The sequence below is a fragment of the Ursus maritimus genome, unplaced genomic scaffold (assembly GCF_017311325.1).
Source record: "Ursus maritimus isolate PB19 unplaced genomic scaffold, ASM1731132v1 scaffold_9, whole genome shotgun sequence".
Lineage (NCBI taxonomy): Eukaryota > Metazoa > Chordata > Mammalia > Carnivora > Ursidae > Ursus > Ursus maritimus.
Genome location: NW_024427107.1, coordinates 76,889,942 through 76,914,180, shown reverse-complemented (window position 1 = coordinate 76,914,180; position 24,239 = coordinate 76,889,942). Strand labels below are relative to the sequence as shown.

Genomic DNA, 24,239 nt, shown 5'->3' with positions numbered 1-24,239 from the left:
TCCCCAGGACATAGGTATTGAAACCATTTGGTGAAAGCATAGCTTCCGTCTCATCGATGGAGCAGACTAAAAGGTTATCGGCTTAGTTGCCCTATGCCGAGTGCTGTGGTGAACATGCGAAGGGAGTTTTAATGAACAAGATTAGTCTTGTTGGAAGCCTGGCTCCTTTTCCAGGGGGCAGCCATGCACAGACGATCTGTGGTGGAAACAGATGAAGGATAAGCTGGGAGCAAGCTCGATGTCATCTCACATTCTCATTTTCCTTGTTTTTGTTGCAAATCTCTCTCCAGAGTATTTCAGGGGCTGGTGAGATACTTGCTGACGTATCAGAATCCAACCCCGGATAGGTTTCATGGCAAGAGCTGGGCACACAGTTCAGCTGATCCCCATAAAGGCCAGTGACCTGGACCATCTGGGCAGCGTCTCCGCCAGGTAGTCTGATAAGCACGTGTCTCCTCTATTCTGTCTGGAGACCCTCTGGAACCATCTGGCTGCTTTGAGGGCCAGGTAGAGACTCAAGGAGCCCAGCTGCAGCCCGGATGTTAGAAGCCTAAGGACTGACTTCCCAGAGCAGGAGATGGAATATCACTGCAGCTCGGAGGGGTCACTCGCACGCACGTTACTGGAATGTGGAAGGACGCAGAGCAGGGTAGCTCTTCCAGGTTCAGGGCCGCGTGTCCAGAGCAGGCTGTGCATTGCTGAGCAGTGTCTGTGTTTGGCCTCGCAGACACCGGTCGCCCTCTGTGAACCCAGGAAGCTCCACAGGCTATGACATTTGTCACTGGGTTTTGCTGGAGTTTCACAAGCATAAGCCTACAAGACTATCGGCCCAGTGTGCTCAGTGTAGTTGGTCCTGACCAGGACAGCCGGCCTGGGACCCACCCACGCCTGGCTTCTCAATTTTCCAGACGGCATTCTTCCCAGTAAGGAGAATGTGCCTTCAGCCGACCCCTCCTCCCTTGTAAGGCCGGGGCAGAGATGAACCTGTGGTCAGTGGACTGCCTCAGGTCACCCTTGACCCTTCCCAACTGACTTGTGGGTTATTCTCCAAGATGCTGCTTAATGGAGCCATGTCTTCCCATCCCCTGAAAAAAATCCAAATTTCTTAAGCTCCCTTTAAGACACAGTACACTAGGCTTTTCTGGTAGTCATGGTAGGAGAAACGGTTTAATCTTAATGAATTTAATACAAATAGCTCCTGCCATCAGTACGGCTGATTTCTTGATCATCTTAAGTGAAACGCGGGGCTGCGTTTTGTGTCTGCCTGCGGGGGGAGGGTTCAGCTTCTCGAGCTGTTGGTAATCCCTTGGCTCCGAGGCCTTTCATCTCCCGGTGGAGCAGCGCTGCGGCCAGGGCCGTGCAGTTGCCCCGGCTCTTTGGCCTGTGGGCACAGACTTGATTGCTGTCTCCCTCAGATCCAGACATGGTAGCCATGCACACCTTACAATTCTTTTGAAAGGAATCAGGGCTCGGCACGCAGCACAGATTTCAGATTTGGCTCCGGAGAGTGGGGAGGGGCTTCCCGAGCATGAGAGCACTGTTTCAGATCTGTGTGTGAGCGGGTGTGGTATCTGGGGGTGTGTGTGTGTGCACGTGAGTGTGGTGTGTGCGTGTTTGGTATGGTGTGTGCATGAACACCACACGGATCGATACGCACAGTGCGTGTGACTGGGCGCCTGTCCCGCTGGTACACCTCTGTACTTTTGGTGTGACAGCTGTTGTGCGTGTGCATGTCTCTATGACAGAATCACGAAATGACCACTAACGCCCGTCTGGCACCTACTAAGTGCCAGGTGCTGTTCTGAGTGATTTATATGGATGGGCTCACTTAATTTTCACAAAACCCCCCAGGAAGTAGTTTTGGGCACATTCCGCAGGTGGGGAAACTGAGACCCAGTGAGATTCTCTAACTTGTCCCGGGTCACCAGCCCGTGAGGGGCAGACCTGGGATCTGCGCCCAGCCGTCTGGCTGCAGTGTGTGTGCTCTTGGCTCCGAGCTGGGGACCGTAGAAGAGCATCTGGTCCTGCCAAGGCCTTTGTACTACCCCCGTTTTCCAGAGAAAGCCGAAAGAGGTTGCAGTATTCCTCGGGTACCCTGCTGATGGGTGCTGCCCCCCTGCGGGGTTCTCCCCACTTCATGTGCTCCACCCTCAGCCCAACAGGACGGGCAGAGATGAACCATCGCAGACTGTCCCTTGGCAGCTCACTGGGCCGCGTGGCACTTTCTGTCCGGTTGGGTCTCTGACACCAGGGAGCTGAGCCGAGATGCAGGCCACCCCTACTGGGGTGAGAACAACCCGCATCAGCATTCTCAAAGTTTACAGTGCAGATTGGAAAACACAGTCGTGGAAAAGAGGCTCATTAATCACTTAAAGCAGTCTTTCCATTAGTGTAATTTCTATTTATGACAATCTGCTAATTTATTTGAGCTGAAGTGGGGCTGGGCTAAGTCCCTGCACCTGTGCTTCCTCTATATCTGGCACGTGGGGTGTGACAGTCCATCTTCCTGTCCGAGGGGCAGGCGTGCCCCCTCCAGGACACGCATCTAGAAGCCAGCTCGAAAGTGACCGTTGGCTGCTCTCATGCGATGGGCTTCCAGCTTTTGCTCGGTCGACTCTGGATCACGACTAGGAGTTCAGATTGTGGTGCTGCTTTCTCCTGGGAGGGTTGAGGCTGGTAGAGCTCAAGCCTGTGGATTCTCAGAGGAGAGTCTGGCTGCCTGCTGGGCTACAGGCTCATCCAGGGAAGGGTTGGTTGAGTAATCATTTTTTTTTCTAAAATGTAAGAGCAGTTCATGGTAAACTTCAGTTACATGAATAAAGACAAGGTCTCAAAAACTGCTCAGTGTTTTCAAATTGCAGTACATTACCAAATATTTCACTGCTAATAGTCTAGCAGAAGATGAGCGGGAAGGTATTTTATTAGCTTTCTGCATTTTCCTTGCATCTAGCTGTTTTTCAAAGATTTGGAAGCAAGCATTCATGGTTCTCAAGACACGTAGAATATTAACCGAGTGTATGTGAGAATGCTGTGAGTAACAAGGCCATGCACAAATACTAAGTTCAATTAATGATGATGAATGAGTAATACTAATATACAATCCTTGCACAGAAGACTGGGCTCCTTAAAAGTGGGAAGGCTCTCATCTTGGTTGGCCTTTCATCCCTCGCTGCTAGCACAGTACACGTAGCAGGTGCTGACAGATACTTGGTGTGAGTCACTGGAATGGGGAGGCTCACAGGGACAGATGCGGGTGGCAGGTGCAGCATAGACACACTACAGGGTGCAGCTGTCACGGCCAGGGGAGAAGGAAGGGGTGGCTTCTGGGCTGGGGCTGGGTTAGAGAGGACATCCCAGATAAGGTGAGGTTGAAGCTCCAGCCACTAGAAAAGCTGAAGAGGGTTCCAGGCAGGGGGGAGCACAGGAGTAAGGGCACCAAGGCAGGAAACCGCACCATCTGTTATAAGAAGTACCAGTAGCTGGTACACATTCTTGGGTGCCAGGTGTGCAAAGGGAGAAGTCAACAAGGAGAGAAAATCCTGGGGAACTTGTATGAGGTTCTGGGGAGTTGGATTTTATCCCAAGGGCAGTGGGTAGCCACTGCAGGGTTCTGAGCAAGGGAGCGGTGTCCTCAGACTCCTTTCAGGAAGACAATTCTGGTGGAGCAATGAAATGCCCTCCCCCCACCTCACTGCTCTGGGGCGTGCTGTCACCATGATGGATTTGTTTCTGTGTTGTGGGATTGTGCTGCCTTTCGGGAATTTGGCACCAGAGTCTACAAAGATGTACCAGGCAGTGCAGGGCTGTCTGCTGTCTCTGTCTCTTGGTGAGGCGTTTACAGGGTGTTGAGTTGAAATGGAGGATCACTGCCAGGGTTGGGGTTCCTGTTGGGCTCCAGGTACCTGACACCCATTCCTGCTCTAAAGGGTTACAGTGGAAAACCAGAGCCGTATATGTGCAAAAGGAATATAGCACGAGGTCTCTCTGAGCATGGGGATTATCTGTTATGTTTGGTTGTGTATCTTCTATAAGCATGGGCCTTCCATAGTAGGTGCCCAATAAATACTCACTTACTCAAGCTTGTGTGAGTAGTGACTTGTTGATAAACCATGGCCCTGTACTGATTATAACTTAAACCTACCAATATAATTCCGTCTGCATTATTCCTGGGAAAACTCACTTATTCAGTTGACTTTTACTACCTCCCGGCTCTGTAGATCTGAATTAGGGACTTGGAGGTAGGGAACCTAGTCTTTTCCCCCAAGGTGCTCACCCTGGTTTAGTTGGATCAGTTATGATGACAGATGTTTGGAGCCCAGGTAACCAGTGCTACTGTGGGAATTAGGAGGAAGCTGGAGCTGAGGGACAGCCTGCCAGGTGTTGTGTTGGTGCTTACTTTTGGCAGGATTGGGGCTGTGCTTGCCATGCAGGAAGCATCACCTGCCCCCATCCCCAACTTTCTGGGAAGGGACCTCACTTACATATGCCATGCAGTGCTGAAACTAAATACCCTTATCTGTAGGACACACCAATGCCCTGTATGGGCTCGAGCCAATATTGCTGAACTGATCTGTGTCCCCACTACCCTCAGGTCCTACTTCAGAGCTTCATGGATCACCTCATAGGTGGAAGAGTGAGCCATTTAGGGTCCAAGAGACTTTTGCCCTTAGTGAGTGCCTTCTGAGGTACCCGTTCTGAGTCCGTTCCTTTAAAGGCATCTTAAAGGTGAGATCCTGACCCAGTCTGTCTGCTACACTGTGAACTTAAGATACATCTCCCTGGAAACGTGTGGCATGTATGAAGAAAGTCTGGCAGGGAATGAGCAGAGCACTTGGAGTTGAAGAACCAAATGTGAACCTCCCACTTCCCCTTCTTGGCTGTGGCTTTGAAAAAGTTTCTTACCATCCCTGAAGAGGTTGCATTGACCTGATATTGTTGTAAGGACTGTATAAGATGATCTGTAGGTAACTAACACATAATACATGCTCAAGAAAAAGCAGCAGGCATTTACTGAGCACCTGCTGTGTGCCAGGCACAGTGTTCGCGACCAGGGACATCACTTACTCCCCTGGGGCTCACGACCACAAGCAGTCCTCCGAATTCAGCTAAGCAGTTGGGAAGGCGTTGCTGCCTGCTCATTGACATTGCTGGTTTGGGGAGGGGAGGGCAGAAGTTCACACTGAGCAAGGTCCAGTCCTGGATCCTGGGCCTCATGGCTCACCACCTCCAAGGATTTGTGACCAGTAGAAGTGAGTGATGGGCAGTGACTCCAGGTACCTCAGCTGTGTCGTCGAGGCAGAAGTGGCAAGCACGGAGGGCACCATAAATGGAATTTGCCGTTCCCTGCTGGGAGTTAGGTGCTACCTGTGGGAGGCCCCAGAGGCAGAATGAGAGTTGTGCTAACCTGAGCTGGGAGCTTGTGTTCTCTTTTGGTTCAGGCCCATGGGTTGTTCATGATTACCTGTGGGTGTGGCCTAGGAGACCTGCAAAGCCTGGGTCCACACCGACAGGGGTTCCACATCCTGCTGCAGAGTTACCATCCCTGCCCTCATAAGGGACAGGAGCAGAATCTTGGGACAATGACTACTGACTACTTGGAGATGTGACTGCTACGTCCCAGGTGACTAGAGAGGGCTTTAAAGGGAGGGAGCTTTTTCAGCACCACGGAGAGTTCCCGGCCACCTCCCCTCTGGCTGGAGGCAGGTGGCTGATCCAGCTCCATACCTGGTGCCAGGGAACCACCAGTGGCAGCCTGGGGGCCCTGGCTTGATCTGTGCCCTGTGCACAGAAAGATCCTTTTCTGTCAAGTGGAGGTCATGGGCCCATGCCCAGGTTTACTGTGAAGAATTGACACAATGTTTACAGTAAACTTCTAGAAAGCGGGGTCCAGAACATGGGCTCTAGGGTCAGACTGCTTGATCCTGCCACTTCATAGCTGTGTCAGCTTTCTTATTCTCACCATGTGCCCAAGTTTAAAAAAAAAAAATCTTTGAACAGAAATAGTAGTCCCTACCTTATACCTGCCAGGTTCTAAAGTCTTAATTTAAAGATAATATTGAATTGAAAAGATACGTATTATATACTTATCAAAGAGCCTCTCTCATGGAAAGCACTTTGGAAATGTTCTAATACAAGCGATGACAGGGATTATAGTCACCATCACCATTTATCGATCTCTTGCCCCAAATGCCAGGGTCTGTGTATTTAAGAAATAGTAGCTGCTGTCACCTCCACCTTCGTCATGGGATGTTGCAGTCTTGCCTGTAGTAGTGAGCGGTAAAGGCGGCTGCGTAACTGATTGGTCAGCGGGCTTTGCTTTTGTGTGTCTGGGCTCAGACACCAGACTGCTTTTTGGTGGCTTATGGGGCTGAAAGGGAGGGGTTGTGCATGCAGGTAATTAGCTTTATTAGCTCAGCTATATAATTTTATGGCTCATGTCCGAAAGCAAATTAATACAGAAATATGCTATTGGAATGGTTTCCAAAGCCCCAGTGCCATTTGGCAACTTTGTAATTACTCACATGCTAACTTGCTCCTCTAATCATTTCAAAGCTCCTAATCCTGGCTGCATTCATTAGGCACTATTTCTATTTTGCAAGCACCGTGGTGCGATCTGCCTCGAAAGTCTGGCGCATATGTATGTTTTGTAAGAAGGAGTAATATGCCATATTCTGAGGTCTTAATTTTATACCCCTGGAGAGAATCAGGAAAGAAAGAAACATGAAAACATGCACGTTAAACCCAAATCCGCCAGCCACCTGCATGCTGAGCTCCTCTCCCTTCTGAGTGGGATGAGGTGTGTTGACTTTTATTAGCCCGGACCTGGGAACTCTGTCATGCCCACACGGTTTCAGGTCTGCAGCTGCTCCCAGTGTGGTTTCATAAGGTTACCAGCAGAACTGTACTCTTTATTTTTTCTAAAATTTTTATTTTAAATATGTAAAATATGCATGTGGTTCAAAATTTTTTTAAAAAGGGTGTTCCCCTCTTGTCCATCCTTCCCAAATGCCCATTTTTCTTCATTCCTTCCACATATTTTGGAATTTCTCTCTGAAACTCTAAGTAACACATAGACTTTTTGTTTGTTCTTACACAAAAGTATCTGCTGTTTTGCATCTTGGTTTTTTCATTGAACTGTATGCCTTGGAAAACTTTGCACAGTCATAGTGAACTTTCTCCCTTTCCAATCCAGAGTGTGAATCTCGTGCCTGTATTCCCATAGCTTTGCCATTACAGGGGATTTCAAACTTTGGGACTTTTGCTGATCTGGTAGCAATATTGTTGAGTGCGTCATCTTTTCTTTCTGGAGCTGCCATGCTGTGGGGAACCACTAGTGTGCTAGAGTTGGGAGGCGCTCCGGGGGAATCCCTGTTCCATCCTCCCAGCTTCCGGTCCTCCCTCTGTGTGGTGTAACTGTAGCCTCCCACTTGAAGGGAACATGGGAAGCGCTTGCCACAGAGCCTGCCCCACCAGGAGTGTCCCCGACATTTATACTCTTCTGTGTCCCCCTCTCCAGGACCCAGTTGTATGTCTTTGAGTCTGAGATTTAGAATTCGCCTGGGAACATTTCCTGTACTGGGAATTGGTCATCACTCTGTGAGTGAATTTCTGTGTGCCTGTGAGTCATGTGGCCCATTAGATCCTTGATGAAACCCAAACCAAAAAAAGTGAAGCTGGCTCCTTTTGCCGGCACTGCGCATGCAATCCCACTTCCTCTCCATCTCTTTGATTATAGTGAATCACAGAGTGCTTTGCAGGGACCTGGTCATGAGCTAAGGAAGGGGGCTTGATGTCTTCTTTTTGAAAGAGAAAGTAGCTCTTCACATGGTGGCCACAGAGGGAGAGAAGGGAAATGCAACTGCTTTTCTACACTGCCCCGGCTGGTCCCTAGGCTCAGTCCTTCATCAGACTCTACAGGGGATGTTTTCCCAACAGGGAAGTTGCCTCTAGATGGCGCTGGGGCCATGGTGGCAGGGGGATGCTGACCTGAGTGGGTGGCAGGGGGTGGGCTCGGAACCGACTCAGCACAAGTGATGGCTCCCAGTAAGGACACCCCTCCTCATGATCACCAAGTAACCTGCACAGTGGTCTGTGCTCTCACTGGGGGCTGGCATTGGCCCACTCCTGGGTCACTCCCCTTGGGAGGGAGATGACCCCTTCCTTACCCTGCTCCCCCACGGATCTTGTTGGTTCAGGGACTGGCAGAGTGAGTCCCAGCATGGTACTGACCGGTGCCATCCTGTCTTAGAGATCCACCCCAAGTGAGAGGCCATTTCCTCAAACTTCTAAGTCCTCCTAGAAAGGGTGCTTCGTGTGTTTCCCCATGGTGGTGGGTTGTGCTGCTATGGCCAATTGAGCAGTAAGGATGGGAGCAGACCAGCCATGCGGTGCCTATGGTCGGGCTTGCAGTGCTGAGCGGTGGCAACGGAGGAGTCCACAGAACTGAGCCAGTGTTGCCTGGGAGTGTGTTTGCATCCAGCCCCTGCCTCCTGGGCAGGGAGGAGGGCTCATGTTAGCCAAGAAACCCAGCCACACTCCCTGGTAGTGCCCTGCGCTGCTGGGTAATGGGCCAGGCCTTGTGGCCTTTCTGTCACTCACAGCAGGCAAGTTGCCAACCTTTCTCAGACTCTCTGTCCTCATGTATTGAATAGTAATAGCCACGTGTGCCTGGATTTGTGGTGATGGCTCCAGCAGCTATCCCATGGTGATGCTGGAGTAATCCCATCGGAGGGTCCTACTCTCCTCACTCTAGCAGTGAGTGTTGTGGGTGAACCTTACTAGTGAAGGTCAGTCTCGGATGAAAACCACCATGCTTTCATTCATGGAGTGATTTCAACATTTATCACGCTACCACTGGGTCCTGGGCATTGTGCAAGACGGTGGCGCTTGAAAGATGAAAAAGGCACTCATGATGCATCCAGGGAGACAGATATTGAGGGATTGGTCCTGTAATGCTTGAGTATAGCCATGAAGAGCCTTGTCAGGATACTATGTGAGGGTGCATATGTGCGGGCGCTCCACACAGGGGCCCTTGTGCTTGGTCCAAAGACAGAGGAGGAGTCAGCCAGGTGGAAGAGGAGGGAAGTTCAGATGCAGGGAGGTGCCTGCCCCTCCTCGGGTGGGTCTTTGCCCCTGTGTATGTGCTGGGCTCTGCGCTCCCCTCTCCCTCCAGGAAAGCTCTGCACTCTCCCCTGATGAGATTCTCTTCCTGTCACGATCCTCACCTTGAGAAGTAATTTAATACGGTGTGTTGTATGTTAAAATTAGAGTCTTCAGATCTGTGGGTTGAAAGGAAGAAAAACAATCGTTCAATCATTATCCATGGAAATTAAACACCGTACAGTGTCGTGTTCAAAGACAGAGACCTTCCCAGCCAATAAATTCTTAATATTAAGCAATTCCTCTTGAGAAAATTAACTTTCTGGGAACTGAGCGTGGGTTGCCATTTACTCAGGAGTCTGGCTGTTTGCACAGGTAATGTTACCTGGGTGCTGGGATTGAGAAAGCCCATTATCTTCAGCTGCTGTGAAAGCAGGTGGCCCAACCAGCGGGCTGAGCCCCTCTTCCTCCTGGGGGGAGCCAGGCAGCCAATCACAGACAACCACAGGTATTTCTGAACCCCACTGCGGACCTAAATGCCTGGTTCTAGGGAGAACAAGCTTCTAGGAGCTCAGAGTCCATACCAGAGACCAGCTCTTCCCCTTGTCTTAAAGTGGAGCAAACAGGCCCAGGTGGCTTTGGGCCCCCTCCCCATCCAGCCAGGAACCCCCACTCAACCTGTGAGTCTGATCAGGTGCCCAGAGCCTGAGTATAGCTCAGAGGAGGAAGCTAGAGGGGGCAAGTGGGCAGGAGCAGGCAGGAAGATGTGGGCAGAGAAAGTCCTTCATTCTGGAGCTTGACTTGACCAGAATTGGTCTCCTCATAAGGCCCGAGCTTGTCTTTCCATGCCCCCTCCCTCGTGTCAGCCCGTCACTTGCTGTGTCAGCCCCCTGGGCTCCCACCAGTGGGGGTGGGACTGCCAAGCATGGGGCCCTGAGGCCTGGGCGCCTGCCCGGTCCCGTCTGTGACAGCTGGTCCTGTAGGGAGTGACTGCCCCCATCCTGACTTGGGCTGGGCAGGGGCTGTGCAGGTCACCCCTGAGGTCCAGCACATCCCAGATGCTGGTTTCTACCATTCATATTCCTCATGAGGAATATAGGGATTTGGTTTGTCCAAGGTGTTGGAGCTGAGGGGTGCTGTCTCCCCGAGGGGCCTCGGTTGCCATTGGGAGGAAGAAAACTGGCAGGACCCTCCCCTGCTGGCTTCTGCCCCCACCCCCCTGTGCTGAGAAGCAGGCACCCCTCAATGAGCTGTAGTGATGCACCCGGGTGATGGGGTGTCTGGGGGGTTGGGCCCCCCTGGCAACTTTCAGGGGGCAGGGCCAGTGGGGCCTCAGGGTCAGGTGTGGACACTGCGACTCGCTCACACTGTGGCCTTGGTTTCCCCTTCGAGTGACAAGCTGCTTGCACTGACGCCTTTGCAATCCTCCTTTCTGTGTCCATGAACGTGAGGACTCCAGCGTCTTCAGAGAAGTGGAAGCACATGGTCGCTGACGTCCTGTGACTGACATCTCAGCGTGGTGTCTTCAGGGCTCACCTATGCTGCAGCGTGGGCCAGTATTGCCTTCCTTTCCGTGCTGAGTGTCCTGCATTGTGTGCCCAGACCACTGTTGCTTATCCACCCGTCTGTCCACGGACACTTGGGTTCCTTCCACCTTTTGGCTCTTGTGATTCATGCTGCCACACCCAAGGCATCCAAGTCTCTGAGTCCCTGCTCACTTCTTCTGGGTGTCCCCCCAGAAGGGGGATTGGTGGTGGCCAGCTTTGTCTGTTCGTGGGTCTTTCTCCCCCAAGCCTGTGAACCTCCTGAGTCTCGGGGCAGCCTTAGTTGTGCCTCCCCAGCCACCCTTGTGCCTCACCCTAAATGTCCACTCCAGCAGCCCCTTGTTGACCCAGGGAATGAATGAGGTAAACGAATGATTCCTAATGCCCGGATTGTCCCAGGACCACACACAATCGTTCCAGGTGTCATGCAAAGTCTAGCAATCCCGCACACCTAGACTCTGTGTAATGGGATGGCGAAGATTGCATTTGGGGAATTCTTTTCAGAGAGCAAATTATCTCTGGAAGCAACGCCTTGGTAAATGGCTTGCGGTGGGTTAAGATCCCGGAAGGAGTCTGAGGTGCCAGTGGTGGGGGCTGAATCCCTGAGGCGAGGGGAGAAGTGAGGAGAGGAGAGAGGGGCTAACACTCACAATAGGGGGCATTTATGCTGTGCTCACTGTGGCCAGGACTGCTGTTCCATTTGTCCCTCGGGACAGTCCTATGCAGCTCGTGCTGCTGTTGAGCCCATTTACAGATGGTGAGACAGACCCAGAAAGTTTAGGTAGACTGGCTGGTGCCTGTCAGCGGCGGTGCCAAGACTCAGCGCTCGGCCGAGAGCATCTGGAACCCACCGTTCTAGCGGGGGCGGGGGGGTGGCGTGCTGTTTGCTCAGAGCTGAGGTGCCGCTGCGCGGTCCCAGGTTCGATGGGGAGCTCAGCTTGGCTGGAATGAGCCTGCTTTCACATCTGCCCAGCTGACGTCAGGTCTGTGTAGAATGGAGCAAGCAGCATGGGTGCCCTGGAGCTTGGGGCAGAGAAGGCCCCCAGCGTCTGCAGAGGGCACCAGCAAGAGTCAGGCACTGTGCTCCGGGTAGAGAAGTTTTCGGATCTCAGCCTCTGGGCTGTGTGTTGAGGGCCGTGGGCTGCGGAGGGGATGGGAGCGAGGCTCCTGTACCTCTTATCTAGGACATTTACCCATCCTGAGTTTGCTTATTCATCAAAGAGTATCTACTGAGCGACTGTGTGAACCAGGCCCTGGTGCAGGCCCCGGGCCAGGGCTGGGCCCTCGTGCAGCCGTCAGGCTGGCGGCCAGGCTGAGCGCTGGAGGACAGGCACAACTGGTGTGGATTGCCGCAGAGACACCTGAGTGCCTTCAGAGCAGGGACAGGGCTCAGGGAAGCTGGAGAGTCAAAGGATGGGAAGACGGCAGGGAAAAACATTTCCAGGCAGAGCACAGAGGTGGGAGGTATGGAGTCCAGAGAGAGCACACGGTATTTTGGAAGGACTAAAAGGAGTCCAAAATAGCCAAGAAGGACTTAGAGGTGGAGAGGGAGGCAGGGATTCTAACAGGTCACTGGGCTGGGAGGAGGCCTGTTGCTCTTTGGCCAACCCTGCCCTCTCTAGCTTGCCTGGATGCTGGGTCGCCGTGTCTGCTCCACAGTGCCCCTCCACCCAGGCGCTCCCACCCAGGTGATCCTGCGCCCCCCACCCCGGCCAGGCCCTTTAGCAGGAGAGACTGGGAGCTCTAGTTGCCCTTCCCCTGGGGCCCCTGTGCCTCCGGCCTTAGCCAGGGGCTGCTCTGCCTGCACGGCTTCATCCCCACACAGCCGTCCTCAGGCTTGGTGAGCTAGGTCCTCCATTCCCATGCTGTCGTCTTCACCAGGATGGCAGCCTCTCAAGTTCAAGTTCGTGTCTGATCGTTTCAGTGTCCTTTGCACGTCTCCATCCCTGTCTGGTTCAGACACACTGTGTTTGTTGAATGCAATTAACTTGCTAAAGGCAGAAAGAAGCAGGTTTTCTCCTCACTTCCCTAATCAGGGAAGGATGTCAGGGACTAAATTCTTCCCTTTTGATTACAACTTAAATTCGGTGGCTTTAATTTATGTAGGGAAAGGGAAAGAGTCTTGCAGATCTGTTTCTGAGAGCCACATTGGCTGTTTAATATTAGTGCCCAGGAGACATCTGTTTTCTGCATTTCTAAACCTAATTTCTTCATCCGCTGATACTTGCTGAGAGACTGTGACTTCCTCCATTGTGAACTCGCCTAAGTGAGCCCATTCCTGATAATGTGTAATTACATCAAGACATATAACACGACAGACACGAAACCAGCACAAAGCCGACACGTGTCCAGAAACGCATTTCGTTACATTGAACAATGAGCCAGTTTGTTTTATCAAGGAAAGCAACCTTCCATTTCCTGTATTCCTCTCCCCCCACGCAAGAATGCTGTTGGATTAAATTATCCCAACGGATTTCCCTTCTTTATGTGACAGTAGCTTGATTTACCTGATTTGGGTTGAGGAAAGAGAGACACTTGGCATGTTGTGATGCCTGTTTTCCACACTCGGGTCGTGTCTCAGTGGTTGGTTAGACATCATTTGAGAAGAAGGGGACACAGAGCTGCTGTGGGAGGTTTCCTGTCCGGATGTCTGTAGAAGCTTCCAGAGTGCCTCCTCCTGTCCCTGGGGCTCAGCAGGAGCCGGGTTTTCCTTGACTGGCCCTCACCCGTCTCTGAAGCGCACAGGCGAGGCGAGCGTGGAAGGACTCCTGAACCAGCTCGTCCTGGAGCACCTGCAGCTGGCCCCTCTGCAGTGGGGTGAGTACCCGCCCATACCTCTGGGCCTGCACATGCCTCTTCCGCGGGTGGCCCTGTCGGCCCTGTGGCTGGCCGTTGGAAGTCTGCGTCTCGCCTGAGCGTGGCCCTTCAGGTGTGTCCCGTCAGCACACACTTGGGAAGGGTCAGCGCCCTCAGATACATACGTGGTGATGGGTGTCGAGACGCCCTCGGGCTCCGGCTGCTGCGGACTTTGACATCGCCCGTGGCGGCATGTGGCCTTGTCCCCACGGGCGTGTCTTCTGTCTGTGTGTCTGGATCTTGAGTGGTTGGCGCGGTGGGAGAGGACAGGGGTGCTGCTCCGTGGGAGAGGACAGGGGTGCTGCTCCGTGCTCACTCCTCTCTGGATGAGCTTCGACAGCCACTCATGGGGTCGGCGCGGAGAGTGCGTGTTTGGTAAACACCTGAACTCGGTCCTCAGCCCGGGAGCTAGGGTTCACCATGACTCGCACCCAGAGCCACGCACCTGAGCGTTTGCTTCCTGTTGCACCAGCGGCTTTGACCGTGCTCTGTGCCTTCCTACAGTAGCCAGAAGTATCTTACTGAGGACCGAACTACGTGTGTTGTTGTTGAAGTGAGAGGCTTTGTTATTTTCTGGAAATGATTTCATTATCTGATCTATTTTAGGTCAGATGCTAGCAATTAGCTATGTTTTACCCCAGATGTCATTGTAAATTAGTATCACGTGTTTTTTCCAGTTAATTAAAGTATTCTCTCCCCCTTCTGCATGCGGGAAACACATGGGAATTGTCCCAGGGGAAATGGGCCTTTCTGCTGGCCTTCCCTTGCTTCCCATCAGTTTGCGAGGTCGCCTATACCGAATGGGGGACCGCCGCCTCCGCTGGTCCCCCTGCTCCCGCAGATGAAGGCCGGCAGGTGTCCCATGAGCGGCCAACATAGAGGCAGTGGGGGACCGCATTTTAGTCCGGGCATCTAGCCTGAGGGAAGGCAGGGGCCTTTCTGCAGAGAGTCAGTGTGTGCACCTCTGGGGGCTTCCCTCGGCCCCACACACTTTTCTAGGTTGGAAAGTCCTAGCTCTTGGTTACCTGGGCACAGCCAGCTACTTCCACCCGATGTGGGCAGCTGAGCAGGGTCAGACACCCAGACCCTCCCGCCTCCGGGGCTGGGACAGGCCCAGGGAACCAGTCCCGTGAAACAGAATGAAATAAAACGTGTGTTAACATATTCTGTTCCTCATAAGAACTTCCCCGAGGCCCAAACAGTCACACGGCAGGCACCCCTGCTGTGGGCCCAGGAGGGTCCAGACTCCTTCCAGAGCCCCGCGGGAGGGCCCTGCATTTGCGCTGGATTCCTTACAGGTGTGTTTAACTTTTTTGTTTGTTAACCGCGTTTCGGTCCGCTGTCCTACACACATCGTGGGCATGCCAGTGTGTTGGCAGATAACACAGGTATTAATAGTTTTCTCCCGGAGAAGAGTCATGGCTTGAAAACAAAATAATCCTAGGACCTGGGAGGCATTTGTGCCAAGAGGCCTTGCTGGGAGGGCGTGAGCTGCTTCCTCCACCCCTGTAGTGTCCCCGGGAGTCTGACCGCACTGAGGTCGTGCGCTCATGGCATTAACACCCCCCAGAAACCACGTGTGATGTTTTCCCTACTCGCATGTCATAATTTGGTCCCATATCTGGCTGTTTCCAGTGAACATCTTTAGAACAGATTCTTGCTTGATTTTCTGACTAGACCAGTATTCTAGTTGTGGAGTTACTTAAGTCAAAAGGCGTGAATGTTAGACTCTTGACTGTTTTGTCAAATGAACATGTGACTGTTGATGGCAGCTTGGCTGTTATGGGAACCGGGGTTCTGAGGTCCCTTTCCGTGTGTTGTGAGCACTGTTGCGGTGTGGTGGCCCACGCGAGCTGGTGGGCAGTTTTGTTTGCCTCCCCAGACCCCTGACCGTCCCCAGTGGAGCAGCGTCTTCAGCCCTGGCCTCAGCTCATGGAGCGCCCACCTCCCGTCACCTCAGCTGTGGGCCCGACATCTCGGGCCGTGGGTCTGCCCGTCCCCTGTGCCCACCGTGGTCGGGCTCTCCTAACTGTGCTAACAGGGCCTCCTGGCCTGAGGGGGTTCAGAGTTTTCTGTGCAGGTTGCCTGGCCTGGGCCCTCACTTACCCGACAGGTGCTTCTAGACCTTCCGAAAGTTGGCCCACTTGGCCCAGGCTGGCTGATTTCTTTCTCTGATTCAAGCAGGCTCAGGTGGGCAGCTCAATTAGAACCGTTATTTTGAAGTAACCATTTTGCACGTGCCTGTTACGTGGCAGGCGAGGTGCCCGGACCTCACATCGTCACTTCTGACACCCCTGCATGCTGCGCATGTCCTTCTCCAAATGAGGACGCTGTGGCTTGGCCGGGTCAAGGGTTCTGTCCAGCACCTACCCAGCCGAGAGGTGACTGGGCCAGGTTCAAAGGCCCTCACACTGGAATCTTGACCTTTCCACCAGGTCACTTGATCAAAGTAATATATTCTCACTGTGGAAAGCTAGGGAAAATCAGAAAAGGTAGAGAAGAATTACCCTTTTCCCACCCCCAAAACAACCTCTATTTCATCGAATTTTTATGTATTTCTTAGTGTTTTTGCTATCCTCAGATTTAAATTTTGTTCATAGAGATGATCTTACCATGTTTGTACTTTGGTGTCCTTTTTTTCTTACTTGTCAAAACACAAATATTCCTCGTGTTACAAACATGTCTTTTGCGCGCCGTTAAAGGCCAGGTTATAATTTCATCAAATGGACGCAAGGTAGCTTAGCCCTTGTTCTGTTCTTGGATGTCTCGGTCATTTTGAGATGTTCGTTGTTCTGTAAATCACACACACTGGCTTGCACAGAGAGCTTTTCTGTGTTTTGGGGTCATTCTCTCTGCAAGGATTCTCTGAAGTTGTTCGTATTTTCCGGGTGTTGGTAGAGCGCAAACATGTCCGTATTGGCTGTGTGACGGTGGTGGCGTCACCCCGTGGACGGGCATGCCGCTCCCACCAAGCTGCTGTGGGTCTCGGTCCTGCCTCTGCTGCTTCCTTGTGGAGGGACTTCCTTGGGCAAGTGGATGAGTTCTCTGAGCCTCAGTCTCTTGCTTGTGACCTGGGGATGCTGAGAGCACTACGTCGTCCGTGAAGGTGTGAAGAGATGCCTGTGATCCTGGCGAGAGTGTGTTCCTCTGCCCATCCAAGCGGGTGGGGGACCACTGGAGTTGCTGTGTGCCAGTCACGGTCGTGGAAAGGAGGAAGCGGAGATTCTGGGGTGCATCCAAAGGCACGGCGGGATAGGAGCAGGTCAGAGCCTCGGCAGGGCTGGGGTGGGGCCTGGGACAGGACCCCAGGGCGGCATGGTGGGGCTGCGGCTTCCCGTGTGCTTCTCGTCTCCGTCCGGAAGCTGTCCTGTGAACGAGGGGGGCCGCACCTCCGCGCGGGAAGACAGGGCGGGTTGCAGAGCCCAGCCTGCTCCCTGACAGTCTGTCTAGGGGCTGTTTCTGGTCCATTCTATCGGTACCAGTCGTGGTGACTAATGAGGCTGAGCTGATTCCGGTGTCCCCTACCATGCCTCTTCTACCTCCCTCAGCTGGTGACACGTTTTGTAGCTTCCTAGATACATCAGTGATGGGCTGTGCTTTCCTCGACTGCCAGCAAATGCAGATTAGGTGTTGGCTACGGTACGTGGGGGGTATTTTCAGTGCACATCCGCCGCATCACCATCCCGCGAGCCCCGCCGTGCGCTCCAGCCTCGATCTGTGTTGAGCAGGCAGTGTGCACACGCATGAGGGCAGGTCTAGGAAGCAGCAGACACATGAGACTGGTGTGGGGACACCCACCACCCTGCCTCAGGGAGCAGCACGCCCTCACATTTGGGGAGCAGGACACAGTGTCCAACCCGCACAAGTCACCACTATGCCCTTTTTACAAAGTAGGAAATATTCAGGGCTTTCTGTTACCTAAGGTTACATGGAGAATGTAGATTCTTGGACTGCGGATTTTGTCTGTTCATTCAGTAGATAGCTATCTACTGCCCTGCTCTGTACAGGCACTGTCCCAGGTGCTGGGGACCCACATGTGGCTTAAACTCCATCCCTGCCTTCAAGACTGTCCTGGTCTGATGCAGGTGGTAGACCCAGGCCCATTAACAGACCGTCCACGCACAGCCTGGGTGTGTGCTAGGTGGGAGCTCGTGCGGGTGACCCGGAAGCAGAGGCAAGAGGCTGCCTGGGAACCCGACTCCTGCCCCACCTTGTTATGAAGGAGCGGGCTGTGCCCTTGGGGCCGAGGCACAGGACCACCTGCAGGCCCGTCCCATCTGACAGTTGATCCTCCCGTCTTACGGCACCTGCTGTGTTCAGCCAGCTCCATTCAGGAGTCTGGTGCTGAGGGGCCAGGAAACCAGGCTGTATTTGCCTTGAGGGTGGGCTGCATCCTGGGGACCATCCTGCAAGGTGTCCTTTTGTCAAATTGTGTCACGCGGAGGCCTTGTGTGGTTTTGTTTCTGACCTGAGACTCGTGTGGGTTGGCTGCAGTAAGTCACCAAGGGCAGTCGTGTCTCAGACGCCTTGGGAGAGAAAGTGAAGAACCAGGTTCCAGCCAGCCATCCAGCAGGGCAGTCGGCAGCTGCAGGTGGCCACAGATGGCCCAGGCCTCCCTGAAGGCTGAGCCTGCCCACTGACCCCTGTCTGTTTCCCAGGTAACTTAGCCACGGCACGGTGCTGTGGATTTCTCCAGACCTCTGCTCCTGGGTGAGAGTGTTAGCCCGGGGGCCCACTGACGAGGTGGGCTTTGCTGCGCCGGTCTGATCAGATGGTTTTGGTAAGCCAGGGAGGCTGGTCAGCCCGGGCCGAGGACCTCTGCCCTGGAGCCCAGTGATGGCCAGTGGCCATTCTGCCTGAGATCCAGCTGGCCAGGCAGTGACCAAGGGGCCATCTCACCATCCCTTTGGCACCTTTGCCGAATACAAATATGTAAATACATAAAGAACAGAAAAATAGAAAAAAATTGTAAAGGATATAAAAGTAGTTATATTATTTTTGAAGAAAAAAGTGATTTAAAAAACCCATACACAAAGAAAAAGCCCGAGGCCACTCTTGATCCCCTCCTTGGGGATGACCCTGTGGGCTTAATGGGTCCCCTCCAGTCCTTTCCCTGGTGGCTGGCAGCCCTGACAGAGGGGGCTGGCTGGGTGTGCGGCGTGCTCCACGTGCTCTGTCCGCACGGCCGGCGAGGGAGGCACCCAGGTCTGCATCCACGGAGGGACCGAAACCTGCAGAGCGTCCGCTACACGCAGCTCGCAGGGCCGTCCCGTGTCCTGCAAGGGAAGCATGGGAACTTCTGTGAGACCGCCATCTCCCCTCTCCTCACCTCGCCCCCTCTGCCCCAGTCTGCTCCTTGGTCCCAAACATCCTAGTTTTAAAAACAATGTTTGGGAGTGCTGCTTAATTGTGATAATTTGCCCCAAAAGCATAACTGTATTTGTGGGGTGCTCTCTGCCATGCATCAGGAATGCTGTCGGGCCCCTTTCTGTATCACTTCTTTCTTCTCTGTAATCACCCACTGAAATCAGCATCATTATATATCTTACAGAAGAAACCAGCGAGTGAAAAGATGACAATTTGTCCCTGAAATTGCTATTTCCACATCTGATCTGCTCCCTGAGAAGAAGGGTCCTCACTCTGGCAGCTTCCGGTTCTTCCTTATGCCCCCTGTACTACTCCCCACACCCCAGCAAATAGCTACGGAGCCCCTTCCAGGTGCCTGTCTGGGCTATGCTCAGGGGGACTGCCCCTGCCTGCGCCGCTCGTGGTGCCCCTCACCTTCAGCTGCCTGCCACTTGCTTTCAGAGACACCTTCTTTTAGGAAGGGGATTCCTGCAGTGGGATTTGCCTGTGGGAGAGGAGAATGGGACATGGGGCCATGCCGTGCATTTCTCGACTCTGAATCTGGGAATAAAGGTTCATGTCTCTGCAGCGTGGTGTGTGGTGAGCCGGCATCTCCTGGTGCCCTCCGGCTCCTCGGGCCAGGACAGGCCATCCAGCAGGAGACAAGAGACGCAGCGTCCACACTTGCACTGCCCCACCCCCACCGCTCCACAGGTGCTAAGAGGGCAGGTGTGGGTGCAGCTTTCAAGCTCTGAGAAGACACGAAAGAGAGAGTCTGAGATCTGCGGGGTGGCAGGTGCCAGGTTTCCAGTCCCTGGTGGGCAGAGAGTTCATGAGAGCTCCCTGCCCACCAGAAGTGGGCCGGGCACCCTGGTTATGACAGACCCAAGCCACCGAGCCAAGAAGTGTCCCAACTCTCAGACTCAGACCCGCAATCCACACAACTCCCTTTGTGGAGAACCCCCTGGGATGGGCCTCTGCTGGCTTTGAACGTGCGTGTCTCATGTCGCGTTGTCCCCACAAGAGCCCCGAGAGTTTGGGAACGCCTTTGTTTTATAGAGCTAGAAAATCTGAGAGCTTGTGTCCCTCTCACTGGTGTGTGGGGGGCGGAGCGAGGAGTGATTCCAGCCTGACCCGACAAGGCTCCCGCTATCTGCACTCCCGCCTCAAAGGGAGAGACCCTGATCAGAAGCAGGCAGCCCACCCCCACCCCCCCAAATGTAAACCGGGCAAAGCCATGCACTCAGTGTTTGGTCTGTTTCCTTTGCAAGGATAAAATGGTGCACAAATGAGCTTCAGAATTCAAGTGGTGCAGAAAGCTGTGTATGTAGTCCCCTTCCTGCCGCCGTCCTCCCCCAGAGCACCCCATCCCACTGCCCACACTCTGCAGGCATCCGCTGTGGTCTTGTCCTCAGTGGGAGCACGTGACAGCTTCCTGCCGCCCGTCTCTCTCACTTAGGGATGGGTGCTGGGTATCAGTCCCTCGCAGCACACGCGGAGCCCCCACATTGTCCCTAACCGCTGCGTAGGACGTGTTGTCCCCCATGGACTCTGTCTTCTCACCGACCCTCAGGAGGCTTCCGATCGTTTGCTGTTATAAACACTGTTGGAGCCAAGAAGGGTGCCAGTCCTCACGGGAGTGGGCGAGCTGCAGGGTGCTTATTTTAAATTCAGCAATCTGTTTACAAATACCTTCCGTTTTTGTGTCATGCTTAGAAAGACTTCCCTCCTCTAGATTACATAGATATTTTAAATTCTCGTACTTCTATGGGCTCATCCATTTTAACATTTAGGACTTTTATTTATGTGGAGTTTATTAAGGTGTGAGGAAAGAGGCGTGGGTCCACCCTTTTTCCAGAAAACTATTTAATTGTCTCCAAGTCATTTAATAATAATCTTTCTCCACTAATAAGCGACATCATTTTTCTCATCTGTTCAGGAGGATTTTTGAGCTCTCTTCCATCCGTCCGTCTTGTCTACCCATGAGCCAGTACCGCCCTCATTGCTATTATGGTTTAGAGTATATTTTAATATTTGCTTGGATATTTGCTTCAATGTCATTTTCTTCCCTTTCTTTCTCTCTTGTTTCTTTATTTAAAATTGTAGTAAAAACACATAAATTTGCCGTCTTGACCATACGGTCCAGTCATATTAACTGCTGTCATGTTGTCACGCAGCAGACCTCTACCTTTTCCGTCATGCAGAATCAGAACTCTGTGTCCATGGAGCAGCTTTCATATTTTTATTTATTTATTTAATTTTTTTATATTTTAGAAGATTTTATTAACTTATTTGTCAGAGAGAGTGAGAGAGCACAAGAAGGGGGAGGGGCAGCGGGAAAAGCAGGCTCACTGCTGAGCAGGGAGCCCTATGGGCTCCATCCCAGGACCCTGGATCACGACCTGAGCCGAAGGCAGATGCTTATCCGACTGAGCCACACGTGTGCCCCAGCTTTCATATTTTTATATAACTTAGAAGGAGCTCATTTTTAAAAAATTAAATTTCTAATGGTATCTAACTGCCTCTTCACCTGAGGTCATTTCCCCTCTTCTGTTTCTTTTATATAATTTTGCTTCCTCTTCTTTTTCTTGACTCAGCTGGTTAGTAGGTGATTTACTCTGTTCTTCAGTTCTCCTCCCTTCTCTCTAATTCTGTCCCCATCTTCATTTTGCTTTATGGGGGCAGACTGTGTTAGTTTGTCCTCACTGATTGAGCTGCATATATAATCCATTTATTTAAAATTTTCTGTTATTTCTATAATCACTTAAGACACTGAATTTTCCTACAATTACTGCATTACCCATGTTCTGATATTTAGCATTTTCATGATTGATATCTTTTAGGAATTTTGCAAGTTTAGTTTGTTTCGTCTTTGTCCCAAGAGTTGTTTAAAACCTACATGTTTTCTTTCATTTCCTGAAATTGTTCTGGCTTTCTAATGTAATGGCACTGTAATCAGTTTAGTGATATTTTCACCTCTGGAATCTACTGAGGTTTCTTTGTGGTTTTTTGTGACCACTCCACAGACATTTAAAAGGAAGGCATATTCCTTATTTTAAGTATATTGAGTTGGAAAATATATCTGTTATCCTTCCTCATCAGTTGCGTTGCTTAGGTCTTCAGGACCCTCACTTACTTGACCCGCCACGGACTCCGAGAGGTGAGCTCCACCTGCTGCCGCAGGGCCTCTTCAGCCTGACGTGGTGGCGCTGCGTCCTGTCGTATGCGCAGCGCGAGTGTGGGCGGTCCTTGGTGCACAGATGTCCTCCTTGTTCTCATTTTGCCGCACCCTCTGTCGCTTAAGTGCCGTCCTCTGTGTCCTTCCGTGTTTGTTGCCTCATCTGATACTGTCACCCTCGTCCCTGCTTGCTTCCTGTTCGGCTGGTATGCCCTTGCCTATCATTTTATCTTGAACATTTGAGATTTCCTTTCTTCCCCGTGTGGTTCTCTTAGAGGAAGCCTGAAGTTGAATTTAGTTTGCAATCCAACTTTAAAGTGTTTTTCATTACTAGGTGAGTGTAGGCCAATTCCATTCCTTGATATGGCGCGTATGTGGGTCTTTCCTCTGCTGTATATTCTGTTACGCGTTTTGTTTTTAGTCTTTTATCTTGACTTTTGTGGTCTGTGTTTTCTTGGTTTCGTTTTCTGTGATGATTTTATTTTTCTGCCGCTTTCTTCCTAAAATCTCCTACTTCTCTTCTCTGACCTCCCTACCCTCACCACCTTCTAAGGCCTTGCCTGCTGTGTTCTTCGGAGCCCTTATTCTCTGAAAGTTCATTATATGTACAGATTTTCTCCGTGTGTATCTCTGCACCCCTCCTGGGGTGTAAGCTCTGTGGAGGAAGGCTCTGTTCTTCACTGTATCTCAGCACCTACATCAGTCACCAGAACATTTAGTGCGTGCTGAGTAAATATTCGCCAAAGGCATGAGTACGGTAGTCTTCACAGTGTGTCTCTGGAGTGGGTAGTTTTACTCCTGTGCTTCAGGGGAGAGGACATGGAAAGCATGTGCAAAGCCATTCAGCCTGTGAGTGGCAAGGCGAAGACTGGGACGAAGTCCCTGTGATCTTGAAATCCGTGTCTCTCCCATCACATCACACTTCCTAGGACCACGTAAGGAGCTAGTGGCTCACAGTTGGATCTCAGGCCTGGCTCTGCTGACTTCTAACCAGGCGTTCCACGGCACCACAGCCCTGTAGAAGGAAACAGAAGGAAGTCGTTTCGTAATTGTGCCCAGACTTGCAGAAAAGTTGTAAATACAGTAGTGAGAATCCTTTTTCTGCACCATTTTAGAGTAAGTGGCCCAATCCACTGTCATCCCCCATTTCTTTAATGCATATTTCCCCCACACAGGGCGTTCTAGTGTGTAACACAGCATGCCATCAAAATCAGGAAATGGCCTTCCAATCTTCCAATGCGCCATCCAGTACTGAGAACCCACTCAAGTGTTGCCACTTGTCCTACCAAATGTCCTTTGTACTTAAAGGGTCTGCATCTGGTTTGGAATCCCTGGCTTCTCTGAGCTCTTTGAGGTCTTTAGTCTCCCTTCTTCTGGAATAATTCCTCAGTCTTCCTTTGACTTTGATTACCTTGGTGCTTTCAGATTTTTCCAACCAGCTCTTTCTAGGATGGCCCTCAGTTTGGGTTTGTGTGATGTGTCCTTGCAACAGGATTCAGTGTATGTGTCTTTGGCAGTAACGTCGCGGTGACGCCTGTCCTCCCATGTCTCAGGGCAGCTCGTGAGTCCCGTCGTCCTCTTGCCAGTGATGGTCATTGTGATTGTTTTTTGGAGGTGGTGTCTGCTGGCCTTTTCTATGAAGTCCCCACCACACCCCAGCCCACCCCACTCCCAGGATCTCAGCCTCTCATCCAAGGGAACCTGCCCCACAGATGCCCCTGATTCTTGCCTCCCCTCCAGCTCATGCTCCGGACCCCAGCCAGGCTGCCCTCTGTGAGGATGCCCTCTTCCCCCCACTTGGGCTCTGGTATCCTGCATAGGGTGGCTCTGTTGTGCAGATGCCCTCCACACCCATCCTGGTCCGTGGCTGCCCCCCTGCCACAGCCTCCCTGTGGTCTCAGAGCGACTTGTCCAGGAAGGTGGGGAAGGGGTCTGCTCAGCTGCCTGTGACATTGGGCCAGGCCTTGGCCTCTTGTGGTCCCTTTCCTGGCTGGTTAGTTGTGCTTGTTCTTCTAGGCCCAGGGAAGCTGGGAGCTCTTCTCCAGCACCCCTTCCTCTGTACCTGTCTCAGGCTCTCTGGGAACTCACAGGGGCGACGTCCACATTATGTTCATGTCCCTGCACCCCAGGCCTGTTCCTTACCTGACACCGAGTAGGCACAGAGCAAATGCTTGCTGAATGAGCCTTCAACAAATACTTGTTGAGTGAGTGAGGGA

General features: G+C 52.2%; 1 protein-coding gene across 4 annotated transcripts in view; it reads left to right on the top strand.

Moving 5' to 3' along the window:
- The window catches only part of TRAPPC9 (trafficking protein particle complex subunit 9), a 599,687-nt gene that overhangs the window by 467,809 nt on the left and 107,639 nt on the right, over positions 1–24,239 (top strand). For 3 of the 4 annotated variants that reach the window (XM_040626149.1, XM_040626150.1, XM_040626148.1), the window contains one exon: positions 13,370–13,460. The exons of the other annotated variant lie outside the window; for it this stretch is intronic. In XM_040626149.1, the coding sequence (XP_040482083.1) occupies positions 13,370–13,460 (91 nt within the window). The remainder of the gene's footprint in view (positions 1–13,369; positions 13,461–24,239) is intronic. 4 annotated transcript variants of the gene reach the window in all.